Raw genomic sequence first — 23,848 nt, forward strand, 5'->3', positions numbered from 1 at the left:
CTAAGCAAAAATAGTTCCAACAGATAAAGATTATTAGAATCAGAGCCAGGAGACAGCTAAGAGTAAGAATCCAGAAGGGATTTTGTGAGAGTTATTTTATTCCATAAGTGAGCAGGTTTCACACGTGTGTCTAATTGTCCCATTCATCAGTACTGGCAACAGCAGTGATTCTTTTCCCTCAAAAACTGCATCTGATAAAGTTGAAATGCAGTTAGAAAACAAACAAACCAAACCCTCTAAGCTATTTTGGGGCAGCAAGGCAGACAAAGGCAACCGCAAAGCAGAAAAATAGATGTTTTTTCTCTGACTCTTACTGTATCCAGACCCCATTGGTGCTTCACTCTGGATGCTGCAGGTTTACCACTTAATACTCTCCAAAGATTATAATGCATTGATTGTAAAAGCCATTATAGATGTACCGCTTTACTTATATTGTTAACGAGTTTGGCTATAAAGGGATTTGCAACCTGAATTTCACAACAGAGCCAAGGTATAATTTGCTCTGGGCTATAAAGCCTATGAATTATTGAGGCAATTTACTTCCAAGTCTGCATTTTCTTTCTGAGCACAAGTGCTCATGATGAGTGCATGCGTGTGAGAGAGGAGAGAGACAGGGCTGCAAGCTGTGACAGTGATGTAGGCACTGGCTCCTCTGGCAGTACATGTCCCCATCATGGGCTCTTTCACACAGCCAGCAAATAACAACAGAAAATAACTAGTAAAACAATAATTTTGGACAAGTGAAAGAAGCAAAATTGCACACGGAGCAGTGCCAAATGAGCACCAAATTCAAATCACAATTGAAAATGCATTTTGGGTAATTACAGAGAGGGGCTTTTCCGTTAGAGACGTCACAAAGCTTGTGTGGATATAATCAGACTTGAGCGGATGTAGTGATGGTGAAAAACACTGGGCTGACAAATGAGAATTCTGAGATCCTCCATCCAGCTGAGCATAACCTGCTGTGGGACCAAGCCTCCTACTTGATGTTCTTTTTAAACCTGGTTTCTTATAGAAGTGAGGTTTTGTGATCACACTGTCAGATCTGTGTCCTTTCTCCCCTCCTTCCACTTGCCACACTCAGCCAATAATTTCTGAATCCACTGACTGATTTCAAGCAAGGTGATAGAGAACTGGAGGTTTCGAAGACACGAAGCTTCTAAATGTTTCATGAAAACAGGCACTGTTCTCTACCCCCGTTGAAGGAAAGACTCCAGCATGAGCTCACCCTCACTAGGCACTGGAGAATGCACACAAGAAAGATCTTATGCATGTCCTAATCATAAGGAAAGCTTCTACTGAAGGTTACGTATTCTTAAATGTTAGTGAAGTCTGTCATAAGATTTAGAAATCTAGAAAACCAGGCTCCATGACTTCCGCTGTTCAAGGAATTCAGAGGGATGTGTGAGATCACTTCATTTCTCTGATATACAGACTGATACACACCTGCCTCTGGATGCCATCTGATGGCTCTTAAAGAGCCTACAGTTTCTGAGATTTCTGACCAGGAGTTGAGACTTGTCACGCCTGTTTGGAAATGCAAAAAGGAAAGTACATGTGGCTAAGAGGAATAAAACTGAACATAAACTGGGCTCTTTTTCTGTGGCAGCATTTCATTTTGTTTCCTCTGACTTCAATAGTGCAGAATCCAAATCTAAAGGCAAACTAATCATTTACATTCCAAATACTTTCACTGACGAAACCAGGGACCCAGTCATCATATCTGGTAAACACAAGTAAAGTTTAAGAATAGTCCTATCCCTCCTTTCCCCTTTACACACTCAGTAGAATAAGCACAGAGGAACACCACGTCTATCTAGGCTGGGAGCTTTTGAAAGTGTCCCATTTGCTGTCTGAGCCTCACTCACAGCATCAGCAACAAAACAAAATTTTCTAGGATTATAAAGTCAGATCCCACACCGAGAGGTAAACAGAGCTTTTCGGAACACAAAGCGAAAGTCAAAAGAGAAAATTTTAGGGAAAACAGTAGTAGAAATGAAGATAGAATGTTAATCTCCATTCCACATTTTTGGATTTGGTTAGTGAGTTTTAAAATATCAGTTAAGAAAAGGAAGTTAATTTTAACTTACCACGCAGCAGGGTTAGGAGCTCATAGTGTCCTCTTCCAGTCATATTGCAAAAATGCACATCAAGTAGAAGCTGGTAACTGAGCCTTTTTTTATAGGCATTAATAACAAGAAAGTCTGTCTTTCCCTGACTTGCCCAATTAAACAGAAAAGACCCAGGTGATCAATGAATGCTCGTTTCCATTCTCTTCCCTGCTGTTTTGGGGGTTACATAAGGCATATAGGAGCAACATTTTCAAGCTGTTGCTTGTGTAGACCGGGATTCAAGAGACCACCCTTTTAATTCTTTTTTCTGACATTAGTTTGTTAAGGGCTCATTTTCTCTCACTGTGTTCCTACACACAACAGTGATTCCAATTGATGAACTGGACTTTCAACCCAAATATAAACTGTTCTCAGGATGGAAGAGAGCTCTTTGGTTGCTCCAGGAGTTTAAACAGAATTTGTAAATTTCTGTCTGGAGAGATATGAATTCTGCAATGCTGTTGAGCTGAAGAAGCCTGTTAAGTGGAGGCGTAAATAATGAACAGTTGTGGGGGTAATCTGCCTCCTCGAAGACAGAGGGCCAGGGACAGCTTTGATTATCAGCTTTCTGTGAGGAGTCAGGTGATTTTGATAAAGGGCTGAGACATCACTATTGAAAACATTGTGAGGAGCAAACTGAGCTGCTTTTGATGTGCAAAGAAAATTCTGTGTGCCTGCAGACTGATTAGGTCAGTAGTTTATGTTAACAAAGAGTTTATGTTTGAATTAATGAACCATATTATAAGGCAAGAGTCAGGGCAAAACACAAGACTGTTCCTTAGGTGTTAGAAAGAAAACACCAGATGATGCCCTTCTTCCTAGGAAGTCTGGGAAAAAACTAAGTGCTTTATTCACTATGCTGTGTCAAATGACACTTGCTTCCTACATACACACACGGAAACTCAGTTCCAGCAGCATTAGCCCCTGTCTACCTACTCTGTACTTTCATAAAGAAGAGTCAAGTCCAGTTGTTTTCTTTTAGTCTGGATAATAACTTGTGGGAATATGCAATTAGGGACAGATTACTGCAGGGCAATTCTAACTAGGCTAGACTGGCACCTGAGGTGCCCCAGCGTGAGACAGGGTTTTCTATTAATCAAGGTGGTAACGGAGTCAGATTGGATTTGTGAGCACGCCACGGGCATTTAGGGGCTTGACTGGGGTCTTGCAGTTAGAACTATCATCCCCCATAGCCAAATGGAAGCAGATCTCCTTGCAGTTTGGTGGATACCCTGTCAGGTGCTGCTGACAGCCCACGAGACAGAAGCGTTGTGCAAGCCGAAGCACGGAGGGAAGTCAAACCGTTGCGATTATTCCCCCGTCCTCCTCAAGCAAACTCCGTCCTTGCGCTGCAGAGCAACCTCTGAAGGACTGAGCAAAACCGAGCCTCGGAAGTGCTCTCACTGCTTTGCAGCGCCAAGAGCTTGTCTCTCGCAAAGCTGTTCCCAGGGGTGATACAACGCAATGCGCTGAAAAGTGAAGTGAAGCGCTGCCCTCTTGTGTCCGTCACTGGTTTTTCGTTTGCCTGTTTTTATATTCCTGTTTCTATTCGTGAGTGAGCACTCAGCCATTTCCCTCCAATAGATAATTCTTTGAAAAGGCATCGGATTTGTTTCAGAGTACTACCCTGATGGAAAAGTTCAATATATAAAAATACGTCTGCTGTATCTGTGGCCTGGGGACACCCAGGCCTGGGCATATATTGCTCTTCTAGCTAAAGACATCCAGATAGCCTAGTGTCCATCTTGACACAGAAAAAGAAGGCAGAGGAGAGAATAAAACTGGAGAAGTATAATTATGAAGGACAGAGAAGAGAGAGAAGAGAAGCAGATTTATTAAACCAATCTTTCCCAGCAACCCGCATAGTAAGCTATACGCAAGTTAAATATAGAACTAACACTTCTCTAGGGAGCCGGACTCATGAACAGCTCACACACCATGAACGTGTAACAGAGATTCTAGGCTCAGTCCTGTTGGCTGGCAGAGAGATCTTCATTTTTAAATCATTGGTGCTCATTTCCAGGGTAGGTCTTGCAGTAACGGTTGTCAGAGAATAATCTTCTAAAAGCTGTGCAATATTTTGTGCCCACCACTTCTACTGCTTATTAATGACAGACTCCTAAATATTTGCAGCAGGTAGCCCCTCTTCACGGCTACCAGAGCAGCTTCAGCAGAAATGAAGACCGTCACGTCGCATTTGTTAATAGCGCCTCGTGCACATGCTTTCATTCCTGCTCTTATGCCATAGATAATCCCATAGCAATGAACAATCCCGCAGATCGCTCTCTTAAAGGCGGCCAAATTAGCACCTTGCTAAAGTGGATTAAAAAAAAATCGCTACTCAGGAGTGGAAAAAAATCATACAATTTGGAATATGGGAGGGGCAAGAAAGGGAAAGAGCTGTCATTTAAAAAAAGGCCTCTCAGAGCCCATGTTTTTGTCTGGGCCGAGACCACTGTGATCAGCTCCAAGCTCCCAGTATTAAAAAGATGCATAGCAGTCATCTTTGTTATCAGTACTTCAGGAAGAATCATCCCTAAAGAGTAATTTCTTTGCACTTTTACCCAGCCTGTTCTATGGTATTTTGTATTTATAGCTTATCCTAGATGGCACAGCTAGAGCACGCTTTGTTTCATCCTGCACATTGCTGAGTGCGTCTACGTACTAAACTGGCCAAAGCTGCCAGGAATCTTTGATGTTTTCTTTTCTGTACTGACTGAGACCCTGACACTGGAGCAGATAACAAAGTATAAAGGCATCTTTGAAATATTTGATGAATATTTGAAACACATTAGTAATACTTAACCCTGCGTGCAAGTGTCTCCGAGACTAATTTGTACTTTAACTGGCAAAAATAAGCAATAAAAAGATCACACCCACGAGCCAGCTCATCTTGAAAACAGAAGTTTAAAGATCTAAAAAACTTCAAAAAAAACAATCCCTTCCTGACCAACAAAAAAATACGTATCTTTTCTTATCTGTCTGATTCCTTGTCTCTAGTTGTGAAACATCACTTAATGCATTTCCTTCCACACTTTCCCATCCTTGTTTGCCATCTTCCTGCAGTTTCAGGAACATGTGCTGTTCTGTAGCAATGTGCACTCCAGCAAAAGATCTCAGAAGAAGAGAAGCTTCAGCGGCCGTTCAGTGTGACTTGCAAGAATTCCCCTTTCGATTCCAGTTTGGGAAGCTTCTGTTCCAGAACAACAACTTGCTGTTTGTACTGGTCTGACTCTTCGTTGTGTGTTCCCAAGATGGCAAAATTCCCCTGACCTTTTTTATTGCCATATGCTGGACACAAGGAATTTTTTTATTTTTTTTTTAATCAGAAGACGAACAAGTATTCATATCCCACTTTTATAGGCATTTTTAAACTGCTGCCCTTTTACTTCACTTCACATCCTTGAAGAAGCTTTACCAGGAGATTACAGCAGTCACAGAAAACATTTCTTCTGACTGACAGATCATCACGAGGGCATGAGAGGAAATATCTTTCCATCATAACCTGCCTATAAAACCAAACTCTTCACGTTGTCTTTAACTCTGACTGTCCTTCCCTTCCTTTAATCGCCATCTGAAAGGAGTCAGAGCCGTGGCTCTTCTTGTGTTGCATCTTCTGGATTTCCTGAATTTGCCTGTGTTGCTGGATCTCTGTTGATCGTATCAGGTGAATACTGGACAGGACTCAGCCCACCTGGTGTCACCTCTCCAGGGATGTCATTGAGTTTCTGGCTTATCCGTGCTACTTCATTGTATTGTTTACCCATTTGGACAGCTTCATCATAAGAAGGTGGCAACTCCATTGCGTAGAGAGTGTAAGCTGGAGGGGACACAGTGTTCTTATCCATATCCACAAATATTGAATGAACAGGGGCAGTTAGAGGGTACTGCCATGAGCTATATGCTGTGAAGAAAAGGAATTAAAAAAAAATTAATCACTTGCATGGAATGCTGATACATAAAGGGCTAATCCTGCATTTCTCCAAGAAATTATGGACTCATTTTTGTGGTGTCAGAACATATGCACTAGCACTATATACTACAACCTATCAGTATAGAATTACCTGTGATGGAATCTATACATTCTCCGAAAGAAAGCAGTCAGAGAGAAAATGTCTCTGCATATCACTATCCAATAATTATTGTGAAACACCTGACATAGAACACATATGTTGTAACAGAGATAGTTTCAGTCAGGTTTGTACATGGACAATGAGGTGGGCAAAAAAGTTTAAAAAATGAGGGAATGGCAATAAGAACAGATGTGGGAGACGACACATAAGCGGTTAACCCACTACAGACTTTATTTTAACATCTGTAGTGTTAAATCCTACTTCTCTTCTGCACTCACTCACTGTGTGCCCTGATGACCTTCCTTTGTCTCTCTTGCCCACCCTGTGGGGCTGAAAGTTGTTCTGGGAGTACATCCGAAAGCCCCCTTATTGCAGTGGCCAGACACAGAATTCTAGGCACACGTTCAACAGCAAAGCACTGTTGAATAGTTGGCTCCTGGAGGATACTTACAGGTGACGGTGCTGTGGGCAGTGCTGTCACTGTCGATAGCAATAGTTGTCAAATCGTAAGGGTGCCTAGAGAAGGTCTCAACTGGAGGCCTCTTCTTCCGGCAGCAGAATTTGATGCAGCTTGCTGTGATCCCACAGAGCAAGAGCAGGAACACGGTCAGCAAGATTAGCCTTAGAGGAGGAGGGAGAATACCATGATTTCATTGCTCATGTTTAACTTCGTCCAGAGCTGAAAGTAATTTCACTCTAAAACGGGTGAAGACAGGCCAAACTTCCTAGGCTTAGTTCTGAATGGGTGCTGATCCTGAATTAGAAAGTTGGCTCACAAGCACCTAATCACAAGTTGAACTACTACCGACCATCGGAACAATCCGTTCTGGCTCACAGATGCTGTAATGTTAATTACTCTGGGTTGTATTTTCAGCTTTTATGCAGTGAGAGTGGCTCCACTGTCAATAGTAACAGCGGGTATTACTTGGAGGGAAATACAAGTACAAACTTTTGGAAGTCTAGGACCTATATTTATAAATGAGCACAGAGATTATATTTTGCTGTATGTCTTGAAGACACAATTCTATCTCTAGCTATCGTTTAACAAGGTTTATTGTTTAACAATTCGTAATGTACGTAGATCGACACGCTAGTGTTTCAGGTTCTCTCAGTTGAAACTCTACCTTCCCGCCCCCCAGTTTCTCAAATGAACCCACTCTTCCCAGGAGCGAGGGGAGCAGTAGGACATGGCACAAGAAGATGAGGTAATAAGAAATGCTTGAAAGTCCTGTAAAGAAGTAGGTCCAAGGACAAAGTGGGAGTAAATTCATAGCAGCTTGACAGGAATTACTGTGTGACAGATCATGCTGCTGAATTTCTCATTAGGATTGTATTCCACCCTAAATATGTATAAAAATGGCCTCAGTAGCCTTCTATTATTTTTTCCAAACCAAAGGTAGTATTTGCCCATAAGAATCATGATTCCAAAACAAATATTTCTTCAATAACTGTTTTATTTAGTTTAATAACAGTATATTTCTATTAGTATGAGGATTAGATACACACAAAGACTACACTCAGTATGAAGGTTGGATTTGTGGGCCTCAAAATTCCACAAATTTCATGCATTTTCTTGCAAATTATTGTTTTAGAAAAACACGTTCAGGCACCTTAAAACCATGTGTGAGAAGAACGTGCTGCCCTGCTGGAACCTGGCCATGGAACATTCCTCCAGTGCGAGGAGTGTTACCTCGTTGCCAGCCTGTTGGGATTTCCTGACTCTCCACCAGCAGCATACTGGTGTGCCCTGGGAAATCATCGTGCTGCACACGCTGCTGCCTCTGAGGAGGGCAGAAGTCACCTAGGTGAAGGCATCTCAGCAGTATGAATCTCAGCACTAGCTCATTAGCTCTCACGATTTCAATGCTGCCTAATTACAGCAGCCTTCTTAAAATATTTTATGAGTATGTATTTTTAAACAGTTCTATGTATCAGTTCTAAGGAAGCAAAGAATATCAACTGAAATTAGTCCAGACTGAATGACAGCTAAACATAACCAACTCACTCTGCTATGTTAATATGTTGTCAGAATGCAAGCTATAAAAATAACGTTAGGATACCTGTAATGCATGTGTCAGGCAAGAGGCAAAACCACTTGTGACAAGAGCTTACCCTCTTACTTATCACTATTTCCCCCCTTTCAGTCATGCAGACAGCCAGCAAATGGGTTTGTAATCAGGTTGAGTTCAGGATGAAAATGCAACGCTAGAAGCCAAGGATCTCTGTTCCTGGCGGGGGGAGAGGTGAGGGCTGGGCGTTGGGCAGTGCAGCGCCGAGCCCTGGCTCCGTGCTGCGTAGCTGCCCCTGTTCAGTCTATTTTGGAAAAACAAACAAGCCCCACAGTCACACCGTGGGGTTCTCGGAAAGGAAAGATGACACATCCCTAGTGAATGCTGTACCCTGCCCGACACCTTATCTCCCCTGTGGTCTCGTCTGCAATAGATTCCACTGGGAGCTTTCATAAAGCCGAGGAGAAACCCTTTCCTCCGTCCTGCCTGAGAGAAGAGCATTTCCATTACCTTACCAAAATTACTGTTCATAATAACTTTCAAATTATTCTGGGCTAGTAAGATTAATAATAAACTTACCAGATATACCACAGACTTGTCCAATTAGACATGTTCCGAGAGCATCTGTGAAGAAAGGGAAGATGATTCACTGATTTAAATATCTACAGTCAAACAGTGAATGTGTGACAGGGAATACATTTCATGTGATTTCTGAGGTGAAAAATGGAAAGCAACCAGTAAGAGTATGGAGCAAAACCCCTTTAGGTTTAGTTTCAGAGGGCTGTTCTTCATACTTGTAACGTTACTCCGGCTGAGAACATACAAATAGTCCCACTGTAAAAGTTGGCATCTGAGTCAATAAAAGTTTTTCCAAAGCGATACTTTACTGTTGTGTGGGAGGGAGAGCTACACATGCTGGATTCTCAAAAAACATATCAAAGAGTTATTTAAAGTTAACGGAGATGAGGTACCTAATAGGCCTATCTGAAAATGCCAGCCTACTGCCCGCTTCCCCCACTTATTTTTAAATTACTTTTTCATAGCTCAAATACAACCAGGAGTGTTTTTTTCAGACTTACTTACAGTACAAAAAAAGGGGAACAGCTTCTATTACATTGCAGGAGCCCAGCTATTAGTACTATTGTAGGCAGTGAATTGCACGTAATGGATTTCATGTAACAGAGTGAGGCTTTTGGCCACAGAAGAGAATTTGCAAACTGCCTTTTCAGCAGATGACGCTTCAGAGTCAGTTTGTAGAGAAGATCGTTCACCTTAGCCTAGAGAGCAAGGCCAGCCAAGTCAGAACTGTAAGTTGGTAACGATCTTGGAGATCAAAAAAATAGCGGTAACAGCTGGCCGTCAGTAAGTCCTCGTCCTGGTCTGGTAATGTCACTCCATCTCGCTGGAAGCAGAGCTGGTAACAGACATTTGAAAATTTTTGATTACTCACTGATCAGAGTTCTTGCGGTTGTTCTCAGGGGAACAGAGCGATTCCTAGGAAGGGGGGAAAAGCAGAATCGGTGAAGCGGGCGGCCCGGGGAGCAGCAGCACCTCGTTCATCTGCTGCCTGAGCCGAGCAGAGCCCCGCGGTGCGGGCACAGCCGCCGCTGGGTCTCCGCGCTGAGCCCGGCGACAGGCGGCTCCTCAAGGACGAGCGGCCGCGGCGCCCGGACGCCGACAGGGGACAGGAAAGGGGACACCCGCGCCTGGGGGAGCCGCATAAATCCCCGCCCGCTATCACGCGGGGGCCGTCACTGGGCCGGCCGTGCCCTCGCCCGGCGGCGGGGGCGACCGACGGCAACCGCCGCCCCCGGCTCGATCCGTCCCCGCGGCCGCCGCCCGGGAGGCAGAGCCGCCGGGGGAGCGGGGCCCGGCCCGGCGGGAGGGGCAGAGCCGCCCCGCTCCCCCCGCCGCGGCCCCGCGGTCCGCCCTCGCCGTGGGGTCGGGGAGGGGGACGCGAAGGGAGTCGGCCCGGGGGGAAACCCGCTTTGGGAGACCTCCCCGGCGGGTCTGGGACCGCTACTCGGCGCCGTTCTTAAGAGAAGGAAAGCCACCGGGTACACGGCAGCTGAACAAGCTGCCTGCGCCTGTGAGTGTCAGAGACATTTTGAAGGAGAAATGAAAAAGGAATGAGAAACTAGGTATGAAAAATAGTAGAAAGAAACAAAGGTTTGGAAAAGACAACCATTAGTCTTGTTAAAACACACGGAACATGTGGAATGAACACATGGAATGAAAGGGTATTGACTGCTCTCTGAAGACTGGTTTGCTCCAAAATAATTTAACTATGTCCAACGTTTCAAATGTAGAGTTTTTAATTAAAACATCTCATGGTTTTTATGGTAATCTTGCACATCATTATCCTAAACGCCTAGTGTCAATGCTCTTCAGTAGAAGTTTCATTGGGAAATATTTCATTGCTGTGGTTGAACTGATCATTATAACAATTTGGCCCATCTCTGAGTAAGCTTTCCTGCTCGTCAGTGTAAAGTCCAGCTGTTTTAATAGGATTTTATGTAGCCCACAGTGTTAAAACCCTCCCCAAGCCTCTTTAGCAGTTAGGACTTGCTATGAGTTACAGAAGTCTTACTGTCACCAGGGAAGAACAAAACGTGACAAAGGTCAAGTGTATCCACCGTATGAATGAGCAAGGATTATTTCTGCTTCATAATAGAAGGCGACTTAAAGGTCAGACACCTTTGGAGCACTAATATAGCAGAGGTCAGTTACATGGCAAAAAAAAAGTTAGTAAATATAAAAGGTGATCAGGATTAGGGCAATCATGATACATGACTGGGTAAGCAACAAAAAGAAAGACATCTAGAGCTGAAAAGCAGGGGAGCTAATCAATGAATTATAAAGATTTCAGCTGGAGAAGAAAGGGGAAGATCGAATAAAAGAATGGCATTTTGACCTATCTGTTGAGGTCCCTGATATCCTCAGAGGTGTGTGTGTGGGTGCGTGTATAAAAGCTTCTCCAGTAACAAGAATAGGGCAAAATGCAAGGTTGGTTTGTTTTGGTTTTTTTTTTTGAGATTTTAACGCAACAGGAGAATATACTTGGACTTGGGTTGCCAGAGGTTTCTTCTATGAGAAACATGGATAAGCCCCAATACACTGGGGGCAGTTGTGCCATTGGGAACAACAATGGACAAAACTGCTTGGAAATTCCAGGTTCAATAGACCATTCTCCAGGTGACATTCCCTACTTTTGCTCCATAAGGCTCAAACCCAGTGTTTCGAGGCTCAGTAATTGCACGTGGTGTGCTGACTGAAGTATTTCCCTACAGGACTGCTCAGCATCATGGGATCGTTGCTCATTTAGGAAAACCTGCATTTGTAAGTGTGAAGCAATCTCTGAAGTCACTGGATAAGCAGAACATGCATTAATAAGATGTGTATGACTCTAGTACTTATTATCTCTCTTCCTTTCTGTTTTAGAAAAGAGCTAGATCTAGCTTTTAAGGATTATAAAGATCCTACACGGATGTGAATTGCTTTCTTATTAAACTAGAGCTGCGTCAGAGCCAAGAAGTATACTTTTGCATTTAGATCCAAATCTGAAAGCAAAAGAGTCTGTGTCCAGTGATCCAGAGTAATCACAGTTGCAAAACTCAGTCTGAAAGCATAACATTCAGAAGTGCAGTCAGAGGGGCTGAAAACTTCAGCTTCTGGGAAGCTTAGATATATTTCTGAGGTTACATTTTCCATATTATTCTTACAATAAGGGCTCGAGCCCTAGTGGAGTCCTGTAGTATGGAAACAGAAACATCAGATTACATGTTTAGAATCCCCTGGTAATTTTAATATAAATGTGGTCTGATTGTTGATAACCTGCTTTGGAAGCACAGTATTAAACATGATTTTTTGCTTCTTCAAGAGATCAGCTTGCACGAAGGCCAGAGCTGCTGTGTTGAGCTGCTTCTGGTAGCTGTGAACTTGGCATTAAGCCACGCAACGGCAATGCAATAGCTCTCTCCGCTGTGTCCTCAAGGAATTACCTACAAACCCACTATTTCTAGTTCAGCCTGGTGTGTCTAAATTAGCAGAATCATTTCCAGTAGTCAGTCATCTCAGTCAATTTTCTATTTCTTGTATCGGAGAAAGATCAAGAAGCTATTTTCATATATGCTATATATAAGAATTGTTTAGGTAGGAGCATCCACATAGAATTCCCAAATTTTCATTAGCCTGACAGTGTGCATCTCGGATGATTGCAAATTTGCATTATGAATATTCTAAAGAGGTTCAGCACCACTTAAAATTATAGCAAAAGCAACTATGTTAATCTAAATGAAATTATTTATTTCTGGTTTAGAAGTTGGATCTATTATTGAATCCTTGGCTTGCTTGCTCAACATCCACACACGTAAGCAAGAGGTTTTAGGCAAGTGAAGAGTCCCGGTGATGAAACAGCACACAACTGTCATGGGGTTTAGGCACGGGGTTTCCCACTTCAGTCGGCTTAGTCAAGAACCAAGCTCTGTCAGCTGGCTAGTGAGGGAAACCTGTTTACTCCACTCTTCTACAGATTGGTAAACTTCATTTAAATGCTAAATCAAGCCCAAGAACTGCAGCAAATATAGCAGAGGAGTAGTTGTTTCTTTCTGGAAAGGATCCCACTGTTTTCTATCCCTTGGTGAAATGTGGTAATTCTCATTTGAATGAGAAGGGACATCCAAGGATTATATTTTGCAGAAAAAGTAACTGTGCTTTTACTTTTTAAGTTTTAGCTGTGCTCCAGATGAAGCAGCATGGTCTGCATGCCTGCGTTAAGTTTTACAGTGCCTCTGCTTTCCCACAGCAGACTATTTGTGTTTTCTTTTCACATCAGCTTGTCTCTCTCGTGGCTCAAGCATTGCTTCATGCGAGAGCTGGGCACATTGTACTCCGTATGCCAAATGAACAAACCCAATCCAATCAGCAAGGAAAAGCCTATCCTGCAAGGATCAGCTGCTATGCCCCCAAGAAGTTAAATATGATTACTTTCGAGGCCCAAGATAAAATAACAGGCTTTTCTCTCATGAAAGAGAATAAAAAATGCTCAGATTTCCATGAGCGCTTTTCAGAATGTCAGCTGGTGTATTGCAAGCATAGTTTTCTTTATTTTCACTACTCCAGAAATAGCAGCCTATTCTTATTATCATGGTTCAACACTCCCCCTGGAGAGAAGGAATACACATTTAGCTTTCAGCATGGGACCTCTGACCAGTGAGACCCAGCACCTTATGAAGTCTGAAATTATTCATATTTCAAGATCAAGTCCAAAGAATGCAGTTAAAAATGGGTTACACTCTTTGCTTACCTTTACGGCTACTCAGTACAGACTGTCACTTAAGCTGGTCGATGGCAGCTGCTCTTTACACCCAGGTTAACTTTCTGAATGCACCAATATAATGCTGTGAGCTTGACCCTCCAACTTCTACAGCTGAACAGGAACATCCAGAGCTCTTCGAAGTTGTTATGAGTCTTCCAGATTCTGTGTCCAAGCAAATACTGTTTGTGGGACCAGCTACTCCTCCCGTATACACCTTTCTGCTTACTAAGCATTTTTCTTATTCTTGCAAGCATCCTCCGCATTTTTAAAACATGGTCACAGTCTTTACATATATTCTTTATTTTTTAAAATTTTTTAATCCTTTGGATGCTTTTTTTTTTTATTTACAGTACCTGTCCTCTATGAAATGGAAGATTCCTAAGACAGAGGTGGTGTTGCTGGTAGATAACTTTACACTTATTTTCAGCACATTATATGACTATGGGAGTCTGAAGACTAATTTGGTCTCAGCCATCACTTTTCAGTTTCCAACAGTGAAATCCAAAGGATCCTCAAATAACAGATGCCCCCAAATTAGCTGCCTGAAATAAACCTTCCCCTCCAACGCGCTGCACCTTCCTGGCTTTCTGAAAACTTCCCTGTCCTTAGGTAACTGTCAACTGCGCAGTAAACTACTTGCAACAGTTTTCATTTTGTGTAGTGGTGGTTCATCTGGCTTTTAGGGCTGCAAGGATTGTAGGAGCATCAGCACACAACCTTCATTGTCCTCAACTCCAACCCAATGGCCCCAGCTGTGCCAGCAGACGCTCCGTGCCTCTCCCGGGAGGGCAGAGCTGTCCCTGGCTGTCACCGCCACCCCCAGCCCCTGCCTCCTCCCACAGGCACTGCTTATTGCAGCTGCAGCTGTGGTGCTTTAGACCCAAGAGTTAAGTAACTTCGCAGCCACTTGACCCATTATTAAATGAGAACAGATCTGAATGGATCAAACACACTGTCTACGGGAAAACAAGGAGCCGCTCTTCATCGGTTAGACAGGCATCCTCTATAAAAGGGGGAAACGAGTTAAAATATTTCTTGTGACAATTGCTTTACTGCTTTTTCCTGCAGTCCCACTAGCTTGACACATTTTACCTTAGGGATATTTACAGATAGTCTGTTTCTATTTTCTTACCGCATAAGCTAAATAAGCAATTTTAACAGCTACACAGGGCCAAATGGCAATAAGCCTCTGGAGTAGTGGTAAGGGAATTTTACCACAGACTTACTGTGGTCCAAGAAAGAGTGTGATATAAGATTTAAAAGATTATTTATGGTTCTCGATTTCTGCTAACTTCCTGGTCCCTTCATTCTCCGTAATGTAGTGCCTCTCTACTTTTCTCTTCCCCGAGCTACCTACTACTTCCTGACAGGAGGTTAGACCTGCAGGGCACCACAACTTCCCCAGTAGCAGGCAGAAATCCACCCTTAATCAGAATCCAGAGGAAAGCAAATGTAGAAATAGAGTTCTTGGACAGCCATGATTCTAGGGCGAGTGTCTAACCACATCCAGCGATTCACTGAAAAGCGTGGTCACTATTTCCTCCCTGACCATGTGTCATTGTAAGAATGACTGCCCAAAGAATTTGGAGGAGACTTGAATAAGAAGTTTTATTCTTGTCTTAAAAGGGCAAAAGTCAAGGATTTTCCAAATCCATTAAAATGCATCTGAAACTGGAAAAAGATAATGTTGTTTGAAACTCACCCATGTAGATGTAAAAAAGATACTCTCCTAAGGGAATGCCCACCTTTGGAAGACACTGTGATTAACAGTAGATGCGTCTACTTGGGCCCCTCATTTATTCTTTCTTCAACCACAAGGTTATAGTCACAGAGTCAGCTTGAAAGTGAAACTAGTGGAACCAGAGTTTACGTAGAATTTTGTGGGGAAAAAAGCAGAAATATTACATGTCACATTCCTTCCCGCTTCCCCACTCCCCTCACATATTTGCAACAATCTCAAAATCGTTCCATGTTTCAACTGAGATCCAATGGTTTCCCAGTAATATGAGCCTCCATCTTCCTTTCCATTCAGCTTGGTTCCCTCACTTTGTGGGAGCATATGCAGACACGACTTTTCCCATGAAGAGGATTTGATAAGTTTCCTTAATGTCACCTTTTAAGGTCAGGAGGGCTGTCACAAGCAGTGGGTCATCGGGCTACAAAAAAATCCACACATAAAACCAATTTATTTTTTTTTTGTACCCAGAACAGATTAGTTGATCAAGTTCTAAACTATATATTTTAGATTTCAGTTGTAAGAAGTACCAGTTATAGCTACAGATTACCTCTCTTCCCACTGCGTTGGCACTTGCATGTTTCCACGCAATGCTTGTATTGCGGTAAGCGAAGTGGCAATGACTAAGGATTCTATCTCCAGAGTGCTACAGATATTGTCACCACGCTACAGCCATGACCACTGGGCACAGCAGCAGCAGAGGACGCTGCAGTGAGGGTTGCGAAAGCAGTGGATCCTGTTAGCCATCACTTAGTGACAAATCTTGTGTAACAGCCAGTGGTTACGAAGAGGCACGATGTCAACCTGATACATCATGCCAGAAACTGTTGCCTTATTCCTGCATAAGGTTAGCAGTAACCTCTTAATTTTGGAACAAGCTACTCATTCTGCCATCCCACACACAGCTCACAACAAAGAGCAGGGGAGTCCGTTCTTTTAGGCTCCATGAATGCCCAAGAAGATGAATCAGGAAGGGCAACCACAGCCCTGTAGAGAAGTTTAGACAAAAAGGCAGAAGCAGCCAGGGAAATGGGGTTCATAAAGCAGTTCATGAAGCGGAAAACTGAAAAGGCCCCACCAACTTCTAGGAATATACCAAAGGAATATACCCACAGCCTGAAGAAATGTGAACAGTGGGGCAGAATGTTCCACGGAACCTTAGTTCTGTGTCAGCCGGACGGCAGGTTTTCATGCACTGGGGGCATTAAAAACCTCACTTCAGTGTGATTAAAGCTGTGGTTTTTTAGTTAACAGCAGCAGCATTTTGGCCTTTGGGACTCTATAATGTAGCGACCAGTGAGAAGTCATTTTAAGTTTTGTAAGATGCGAGTGGACTAATGCTTGTTCTTTCCACCACACAGATGAGGAGACATCCGTGGTGAGGTAGCAAAACCTCCAAATCGTACCTATTGTTCCTGGCTTTTATTCTCACATCAGTGTTTACATACCATACCAGCCTACGCTCCTTTGGTAACTACACGTGTTCCGTCATCCTAATGTGTCAAAGCAGCCTGTGCTGCCGACATCTTCCAGATCAGCTTTTGTGTCGCTGCTCCAGGCGGGTGACAACAGCTAGCTTGCACTTCCAGCTCAAGCAGCGACAGGCTGCAGAACCGCCACTTACTCGAAAGTCGGCAGGTGGCACCCACGAAACACCGATGCATTTCACTTGCCCACGCTCGAGCGTTCCCTTCACAGCCTCGATGGTGAATCCCTTCTGCTGCAGCAGCGGCAGGCTCTCAAGGCTGAACTCCACGCTCTAGGGGAGACACACACGGCAGACCCTCAGCACAGCCAGCTCCGCTCCGTCACACACAAACACTGCTTATTAAAGCCCAGGTGCTGTATGCGGGCCCACTGCTCGCCCAATTGCTTCTTCTGCCCTTTGAAACTGCAAGTATCCATCTTGTTCGTTGTGGCAAGTTGTCACAATATGCTAAAATAACAGGTTCAGACCTGTAATTCAGTTCTCTGATCAAACTTCTGTATTTCTGAATTAGGGAAGCAATCTGCTAAATTAATTTTGTTGCTGACTTAATATGATAATGCTAACTCCTCATATTAGTCCCTGAAAAACAATACTTTCTTTTCAAACACCAATGCTTTTATAATGTAAAGTTTATCAGAAACCCTGAAAGCTGTATTTTTTAATTTATAGACTGAATTTTTGACAGAAAGAACTAGTAGCCATTTGTACACTGTGAGTATTCCTTACAGCGTCTGACATAAAACTGCACTTTTTATATCCTTCACCTTCTTAGACGCAAACTGAGCTGTCTGTATAGATCCAACTTTCAGTTCTGCCCTTGCTGGCACTGGAGGACTCTCTCCCTCGATGTACTCCAGAACGAGGAGAATGGACTTTGCTGGTTCTTGTAGCTCTAAACAAATAGGAATCAAGTAAACTCTGAGACAGTCAAAACTGAGTGATTATCAGTTTGGAACAAGCACAAATTACAGCAGGATGGTTCAAAACAAAGTGATGTTGTGGCAAATTCATGAGTTGGCATAGATAAAGAGATCCCTACAGAGTTAGTGAAGAATTAAGCAAAAGGAGGCTTTGCATAATTTGCAATTGCAAACTGTAACTGTTAATTGTTTATCAAGTTTCATGCTTGTTTTCTAGACCATACATTGTGTGTACTATATTCTACTTGTGCATGGTATGTGCTTGGATTTATTTATAGCTCAGGAGCTAGGAGTTGTTTACATGCTGTCTCTGAACACAGATCCTGTCCAAAGAAATTAAGGAAGGATAAATTCAAACCTCTGAAAGTGTGTCTGTTTCATAACAGTGCAATTGGGAGAGTCTGGGATATGTTATTATATATGAAATAATTTTATAAACATTTAATACAAGTCAGAGAAGTGGTAGAAAGCAAATACATCATAATACTTTGTAGCAGTATTAAATTATAATCATTTTCTTCTCAAGGTAAGTTGCAAAGATAGAAGATTGTCGTTAACTGTAACAAAATTAAGAGAAAATCTTTCCTTAAGAGAAAGTTTCCTGCATTCTTTTGTGTTACAAGTGTAGGCTATACCATAATGCTTATTTGTTCTGATTCTGAAAACATTATCTTCAATTTGCTTTTTCTTAAGGGCTGAGGAATGTGCCCATGTCTTATTTACTGTTTTGTAATAAAGTGTAAGCAGTAGCACATTACCTCCATTCAGTGCTTCCTGCGATGACGGAGGTGATGTTACAGCCAAGGACTCAATGGGCACATCTAGTGGAACCCCCCCCTCCACAAACATCGGATGCTCTCTTGCTGCACCCTTTAGGCGGATCACATGGGCTATTTCCTATATAAGACAAGAACGCTTCAAATGCGGGTTACAGCTTCAGTACCGATGTGACCCGAATACTGACACAGCAGCATCAGTTGCTTGGAAATTATTACATCCTCTGCCTCTATAAATGCCAAGAGGCCCCGGTACTCTGACGCAGGAATCCTGCCCCCTCCCCTTGTCTTGTCCACTCGAACACTTCTGTTTTAAACAGCCTTCCATTCTTGGGCAGCATGCCTCAGGAGGGGACTGGGCAAGCTATTTATACTAAAGCCACTGAAAGAGGCAAAACTTATCTGCTGCCAAACTTGGCTAAAGTTTGTGAAGTAGGACCAGTCTCCATTCATCGTCAGCTTATTCCAATTTGAATTCTTAACTGCAGTCCTAAAAATAATCTGGAGATACAAAAGTTGCAAAGAGAGAAATGGAACTTATTTGCTCACTACCGGTTTCTGCAGTGCCTGCTGATGGTCATTAGCTGGCACTCTTCATTAACTTTTGGTCAGCCTCTTTTGGAAGGCGACATGAAGCCCCTGCTGTGCTGCCAGCCTGTCATCCTGCCCTGGGCTCTGGCTGAGCCCCACTGCTGCTCTGCAGATGGAACCTCCTTCCTCACGCTGGGCGAGGCAGGAGCAGCTCCCTGGCACTCCGCGCCTGTCACCGTGTGGGCACAGCTCCACTCCCCACTGCCATTAAATGCTCCTTGCAGAGAACCTCTCGGTGCTGTGCTCAGCAATGTGGCAGCCACCTGTCTCCCATCATCTCTCCTTCACACACTGTGGACAGCTGGGCAGAAGACGGGACTGAATCCCAAGTCACTATCATTATGAATTAATAACGGAGTAGTTAAAACCTGAAAAAAAGTCAGTGGGCCCCAAACCTGTCATCTCCAACATACATCAGTTCATCTAATAAGGATAATATTTCTGCCTACAAATGCTGTCCACTAGATAGTAGGCGTTTCAAATAATTTTAAGACCCACGCTGATAAAAATCATTGTAGGTCATATTTAGACTTTGATTTCATAATCCAGGTATCTTGATTGTCTCACCTTGCCGAAGAGCACAACCTTGAGACAGTCGGAATAGTACAGGCTTTCATGATCAGGACTGAAAGTAACAGTAAAATCCTGACTCTTCCCAGCAACAATTTCTCCTTCTGTTGGAAAGATGCTGAACACACTTAAGCCGCTATAGTTTTGTGTTCCTGGTAAATAAAAATGAGACTACAAATAAGAAAGAAGGACAGCTCCATTTCACTTCATATATTTTAAACTGAATTAATTTTTGTTGGAACAGTAAATAAATAAGACGATGCAAAACAGCGTGTTAGACATACCAGATAAACCCATCTATCAGCTTAATACATTCATCTCTAGAGGAACTGAAGAAGCATCACCAAACCCTTCCTATATTCTAGCACGTGTTTTTACAGAGATGGACATTCTTAAATATAACCTTTATTAAGCAATTACAGTGTGGGTTATTTAGATTCAAACACTAGTATCTCCTCACTTGTGGATATTTGCTCAGGCTGCATAAATTTACAGCTACCCATATTGAAAGAATTAGTGCAGCTCCTACTGGGGAAACAAAATTATGTCTTTAATTTCAGTGATGTGATGCCCCAGGTTCTGACAGCTGTGTAGATCTAACAGGACAAAGTAACACTGCTTTATACTTCAGGAGTCTTTAAACAAAAGAGAGAGAAAAGAAAAAAAACAAATTTACCAACAAACTCTGTTCTTTGCAAAGAGGACATAATAAAGGATGGAATTCTCTGCTGATCTTTGTCCCTTGTTGATGAAAGCGAGTCTAGTTGCATGGAGTATCGCAGGGTCAGCATGGAAGTGTTCTGGATCTGGTGACATTTATTTACAGAATAGCATTTTCATTAAAAAAACTGATTCTCAAGCCTGTAGGATCTGTATTTTGTGAACTGGCTGAATTTATTTTGCTGCATTACCGCATGACTCTGTACCTGGGTGCCACCAAAAGCATGCGTTATTGCTACCCATAATGAGTCAGGTCAATCTCCACCCCCCAAAACAAGGACCAGCCTCCTTCCAGGAGTCTTGCAGCAAGTAACATATTTTGGTTATTGATATATTTAGACAAAGTCTAAGAAGAGAAAAATTTATGCCTAGATCTTGTCCTGTTTCTGAGTCTGTGTGAATTAGCGGTATATGAGTGAGTGAATGGGTTAAGCTTCCCAGCCTGTACCTTGGCAGCACCTCAGGTGCTCTTCTTGGGAGGAGTTTTGTATTTTGCATTTCACCATGTGCCTCTGTCACTGCTTTGTGTGGACACTGAGCAGCCTCGGTTGTAATAGCAGTGACGGACAGAGTAAAGAAAGAGATCTACCTTTTCTCTTTCTTTTATAGAAAGTACTGGATCTATGTTTTTTTTGTATAGGCTGCAGGCAGGTCAGCAGCAGCTAACAAGATCCTCCACACACAGCTTTGTTACCTTTGAACTGAAACTGTCTCAGTGTCAAATCACACTGCCAGACCTGCTTTTAAAGCTACATTCTGTTGTCTAGAGTTTGTCACTCTACTGAGCTCCTCTTCCTCCTCACAGAAATTGCTGGTGTACTGTCTGGTTCAGCACAGGGGGATTTACCTTGAACGTGGAAGTCACCTTCTCTCTGGCGATAACATATCCCATATTGAGTATTTCTTCCACAGAGCAAACAATTGATGGCATCACCCCATGACCAGTGATACTCAGTGTTAGACTGGTTTTTGCCGTCCGGACATCCAGCATTTCAAAAAACTGCCAAGAGGTTGTCTGTGTTAGCCCATTTGCTGAAGGGAAACATCCCCCACCCCTCCCACAAATGGGCTGTTACTACCCAACTTCTGGATTTAGTGCAGAGACAAAGATTCAAACGTTCGGATGGGCTATGCACAGGCAACGAAGTTATTATTATTATACAGCCTCATCCCCGTCAGTACTATGTGTATATTACACAGCCTGTTACATCTCTCCTCTTTTTCCCCATTACTGTTGTATCTCTTACTCACCCATTTATTCTCATTTGGACAAAAAGAGATGACAAGGGGTTTACTTTCACCTGGCTCAAGCATTTCAACTGGTCTCACCACCAGGAAGGGCCCGTTGGGATTCAGAACTGAGAATCTGAGCTAAAATAGCGCAACTCAAGGAAAAGAGTTTATAAGCGAAGATTGGTGAAAAAGATAGAAGAACACATTCTAACTATTGTTTAGACCAAAGACGTATAAAACAACTGTCTGTAAGCTTTTTCAGAGATGGATAACTAAGAGAAAAGAAGAACTAATCCAATTATTTTTTTTTCCACAGAATTCAAATAGCTGCAAGATCCTTTTCCAGTTAGTAAGATCGCTACGTAACTCCATTTTCAGGTTTTGCCTGGAACAGGTCATTAACACCCTAAGACCAGGGACATGCCTTCTCCTGCATTATCCCACTCAGCTAAACCCAAACAAGCCAGTGTCCCAGCCTCTTACAGGTATTCAGAAATTCAGAGAAGCGTTGTGCAAAAATGAGTTGTTGGTTCTGTTTCACATGTACCTCATCCTGTACTGAAACTGGCTTTGTCATCAGTACCTTACACTCTTTAGAAAGGGCTTAAGTGCTTCTCAGGTTTGGCTTAGGCAGAATTCTTTCTGGTTAAAAGGGTGGAATGGAATTAGCTTTCCAGTAGGTGACCTAGGCTTGTTCAATCTATTCCGCACATCACCTCCTGCCTCACTCCAGAAGATGTGTATTAAGTCTGAAACTTGCTACCTCCTACTTGCTTTAGTGTCAAACAATTCCTCCTACAGATAAAGAGCCAAATTAAACAGAAGCCGAACAGCAGATTAACGTACATGTTCCAAAAAAGGATACTTCCAGCTTCTCCGGGGAGATGTTTTGTATTGTAATTCGCTTCATCATTCTGTGGCCTGACAGGAACAAAAACATTTCCAAAAGCGACGATGCTCACTCACGCACTACCATTCCTCCTGTTTACTCACACTTCTTTGTGGGCCAAATGTTCATTCCATTTCTATGGCTAATACATGAGTCAAACCTCACCAAAATACTTTCAAATTTGGACAGAGCTCCCAATTCCATCTTTTAGGATCAAGTCTGCTTTTTACATGCCTCAGCTGGCCAGATAGGCTCCTAATTTTTCACCTAAGCACCTAGTACAGGGCTAATTTCTATATTGACTTTTGTAAGTCAACTAAACATTGTAAAAGAAAACACAAAACTATGTTTAGAAGAAATTAACATCAGAGAAAAAGTTCAAAACTTGAATGCAAGTTTCATACCTATGGCAACATCACCAAAATCCACTGTGTTTTTTCCATTATCTGAAGCGACCACAACAGCTGGTGCTACAGCAGGACAGTGCAGCTCCAGATACAAGGTGTTGTAGGGGCTAGAGAGATAGTAAAAGGATATTTGCTCTTGGATCATACACAAATAAAAACTATTGTCAGAAATCTGTTCTTACTCTGTTCGTATCATAGCATATCTTTAACTTGGTAATACAAAATAATACATAGTTTTTGGTGGCTGACTTTGTGTATGCCTAAGCAGAAAGATGATCTACATCTGGCTTAAATTTTTTATACAATTATTCTTTAAGCTGCTTTGATATTCGTGTGTTTGAGTCTAATTTAACTAGTGGGTTGTAAGCATGAGTTTCTACTACTGACCTATGATGTAATGAAGATCAGAAAATAAGTTTCCTCCCCAAATGAATAAAATTAGTGTGCCCACCATTTTCCCCTCAAATTTCTGAGCTACCATGAATTGCAAGTATCTAACTGCAAATACCTGCAGCTCAAGTTTTCTGAGCCTTTCCTTTCATCGATACGTCCACTTGCAACAAAGCACGGTATGATGTATTTTTCAAAGCTCCCCCTGAAATTCCTCATCAGGAAAGCCTGGGCTGCCATATAAGCATCAGAACTGGAAAATCCAAGAATAAGAATCATCTCAGTAAGTGAGAGAGAAAAAAAAAAAATCAAGTAAATATCTGCTGAGCTATTTGTGTTTACTGTTTCTTAGTCATACATTCAAAATTGAATATAGCAGTGAAACTAAGCAACTGTCTTGATGCACCGTGATGGATTCACCCTACTAAGTGGTTTCCTGTTCTCACCAAAAAAGAGTAAAAACTATAACCCAGATAATAGATGCAATACTAAAGACTGCAAAACCCTCAATACCATTTCCTTATGTTGAATACATTGAGTATCCCAGTGTCTTCCAGTACTTCTACATCATTTCAGTTATATATATAAACACACATGATCACATTTCTGTAATGCAAT

The 23,848-nt window shown here is 42.5% G+C and overlaps 2 protein-coding genes across 14 annotated transcripts in view; both read right to left on the reverse strand.

Annotated features, from left to right (window-relative positions):
* Nucleotides 1-3,925: 3,925 nt before the first annotated feature.
* On the reverse strand, nucleotides 3,926-10,131 carry TMEM52 (transmembrane protein 52). Its single transcript, XM_074560266.1, has 4 exons — nucleotides 9,644-10,131; nucleotides 8,773-8,817; nucleotides 6,636-6,805; nucleotides 3,926-6,015 (listed from the first exon to the last, which is right to left on the reverse strand). Exons 2-4 carry the CDS (start codon nucleotides 8,802-8,804, stop codon nucleotides 5,696-5,698), a joined length of 522 nt encoding a protein of 173 aa, XP_074416367.1. The 5' UTR covers nucleotides 8,805-8,817; nucleotides 9,644-10,131; the 3' UTR covers nucleotides 3,926-5,695.
* A 4,964-nt stretch (nucleotides 10,132-15,095) lies between these two features.
* Nucleotides 15,096-23,848, reverse strand: part of CFAP74 (cilia and flagella associated protein 74) — a 44,939-nt gene continuing 36,186 nt past the window's right edge. For all 13 annotated transcript variants that reach the window (XM_074609637.1, XM_074609632.1, XM_074609633.1 and 10 more), the window contains 11 exons: nucleotides 23,349-23,483; nucleotides 22,838-22,947; nucleotides 22,410-22,465; nucleotides 21,563-21,682; nucleotides 21,159-21,311; nucleotides 20,268-20,397; nucleotides 19,589-19,743; nucleotides 18,413-18,551; nucleotides 17,499-17,626; nucleotides 16,870-17,004; nucleotides 15,096-15,666 (listed from right to left, as the gene is read on the reverse strand). In XM_074609637.1, the coding sequence (XP_074465738.1) occupies nucleotides 15,553-15,666; nucleotides 16,870-17,004; nucleotides 17,499-17,626; nucleotides 18,413-18,551; nucleotides 19,589-19,743; nucleotides 20,268-20,397; nucleotides 21,159-21,311; nucleotides 21,563-21,682; nucleotides 22,410-22,465; nucleotides 22,838-22,947; nucleotides 23,349-23,483 (1,375 nt within the window). In that variant the 3' untranslated portion in view covers nucleotides 15,096-15,552. The remainder of the gene's footprint in view (nucleotides 15,667-16,869; nucleotides 17,005-17,498; nucleotides 17,627-18,412; nucleotides 18,552-19,588; nucleotides 19,744-20,267; nucleotides 20,398-21,158; nucleotides 21,312-21,562; nucleotides 21,683-22,409; nucleotides 22,466-22,837; nucleotides 22,948-23,348; nucleotides 23,484-23,848) is intronic.

The sequence above is a fragment of the Larus michahellis genome, chromosome 16 (assembly GCF_964199755.1).
Source record: "Larus michahellis chromosome 16, bLarMic1.1, whole genome shotgun sequence".
NCBI classification, from domain to species: Eukaryota; Metazoa; Chordata; class Aves; order Charadriiformes; family Laridae; genus Larus; species Larus michahellis.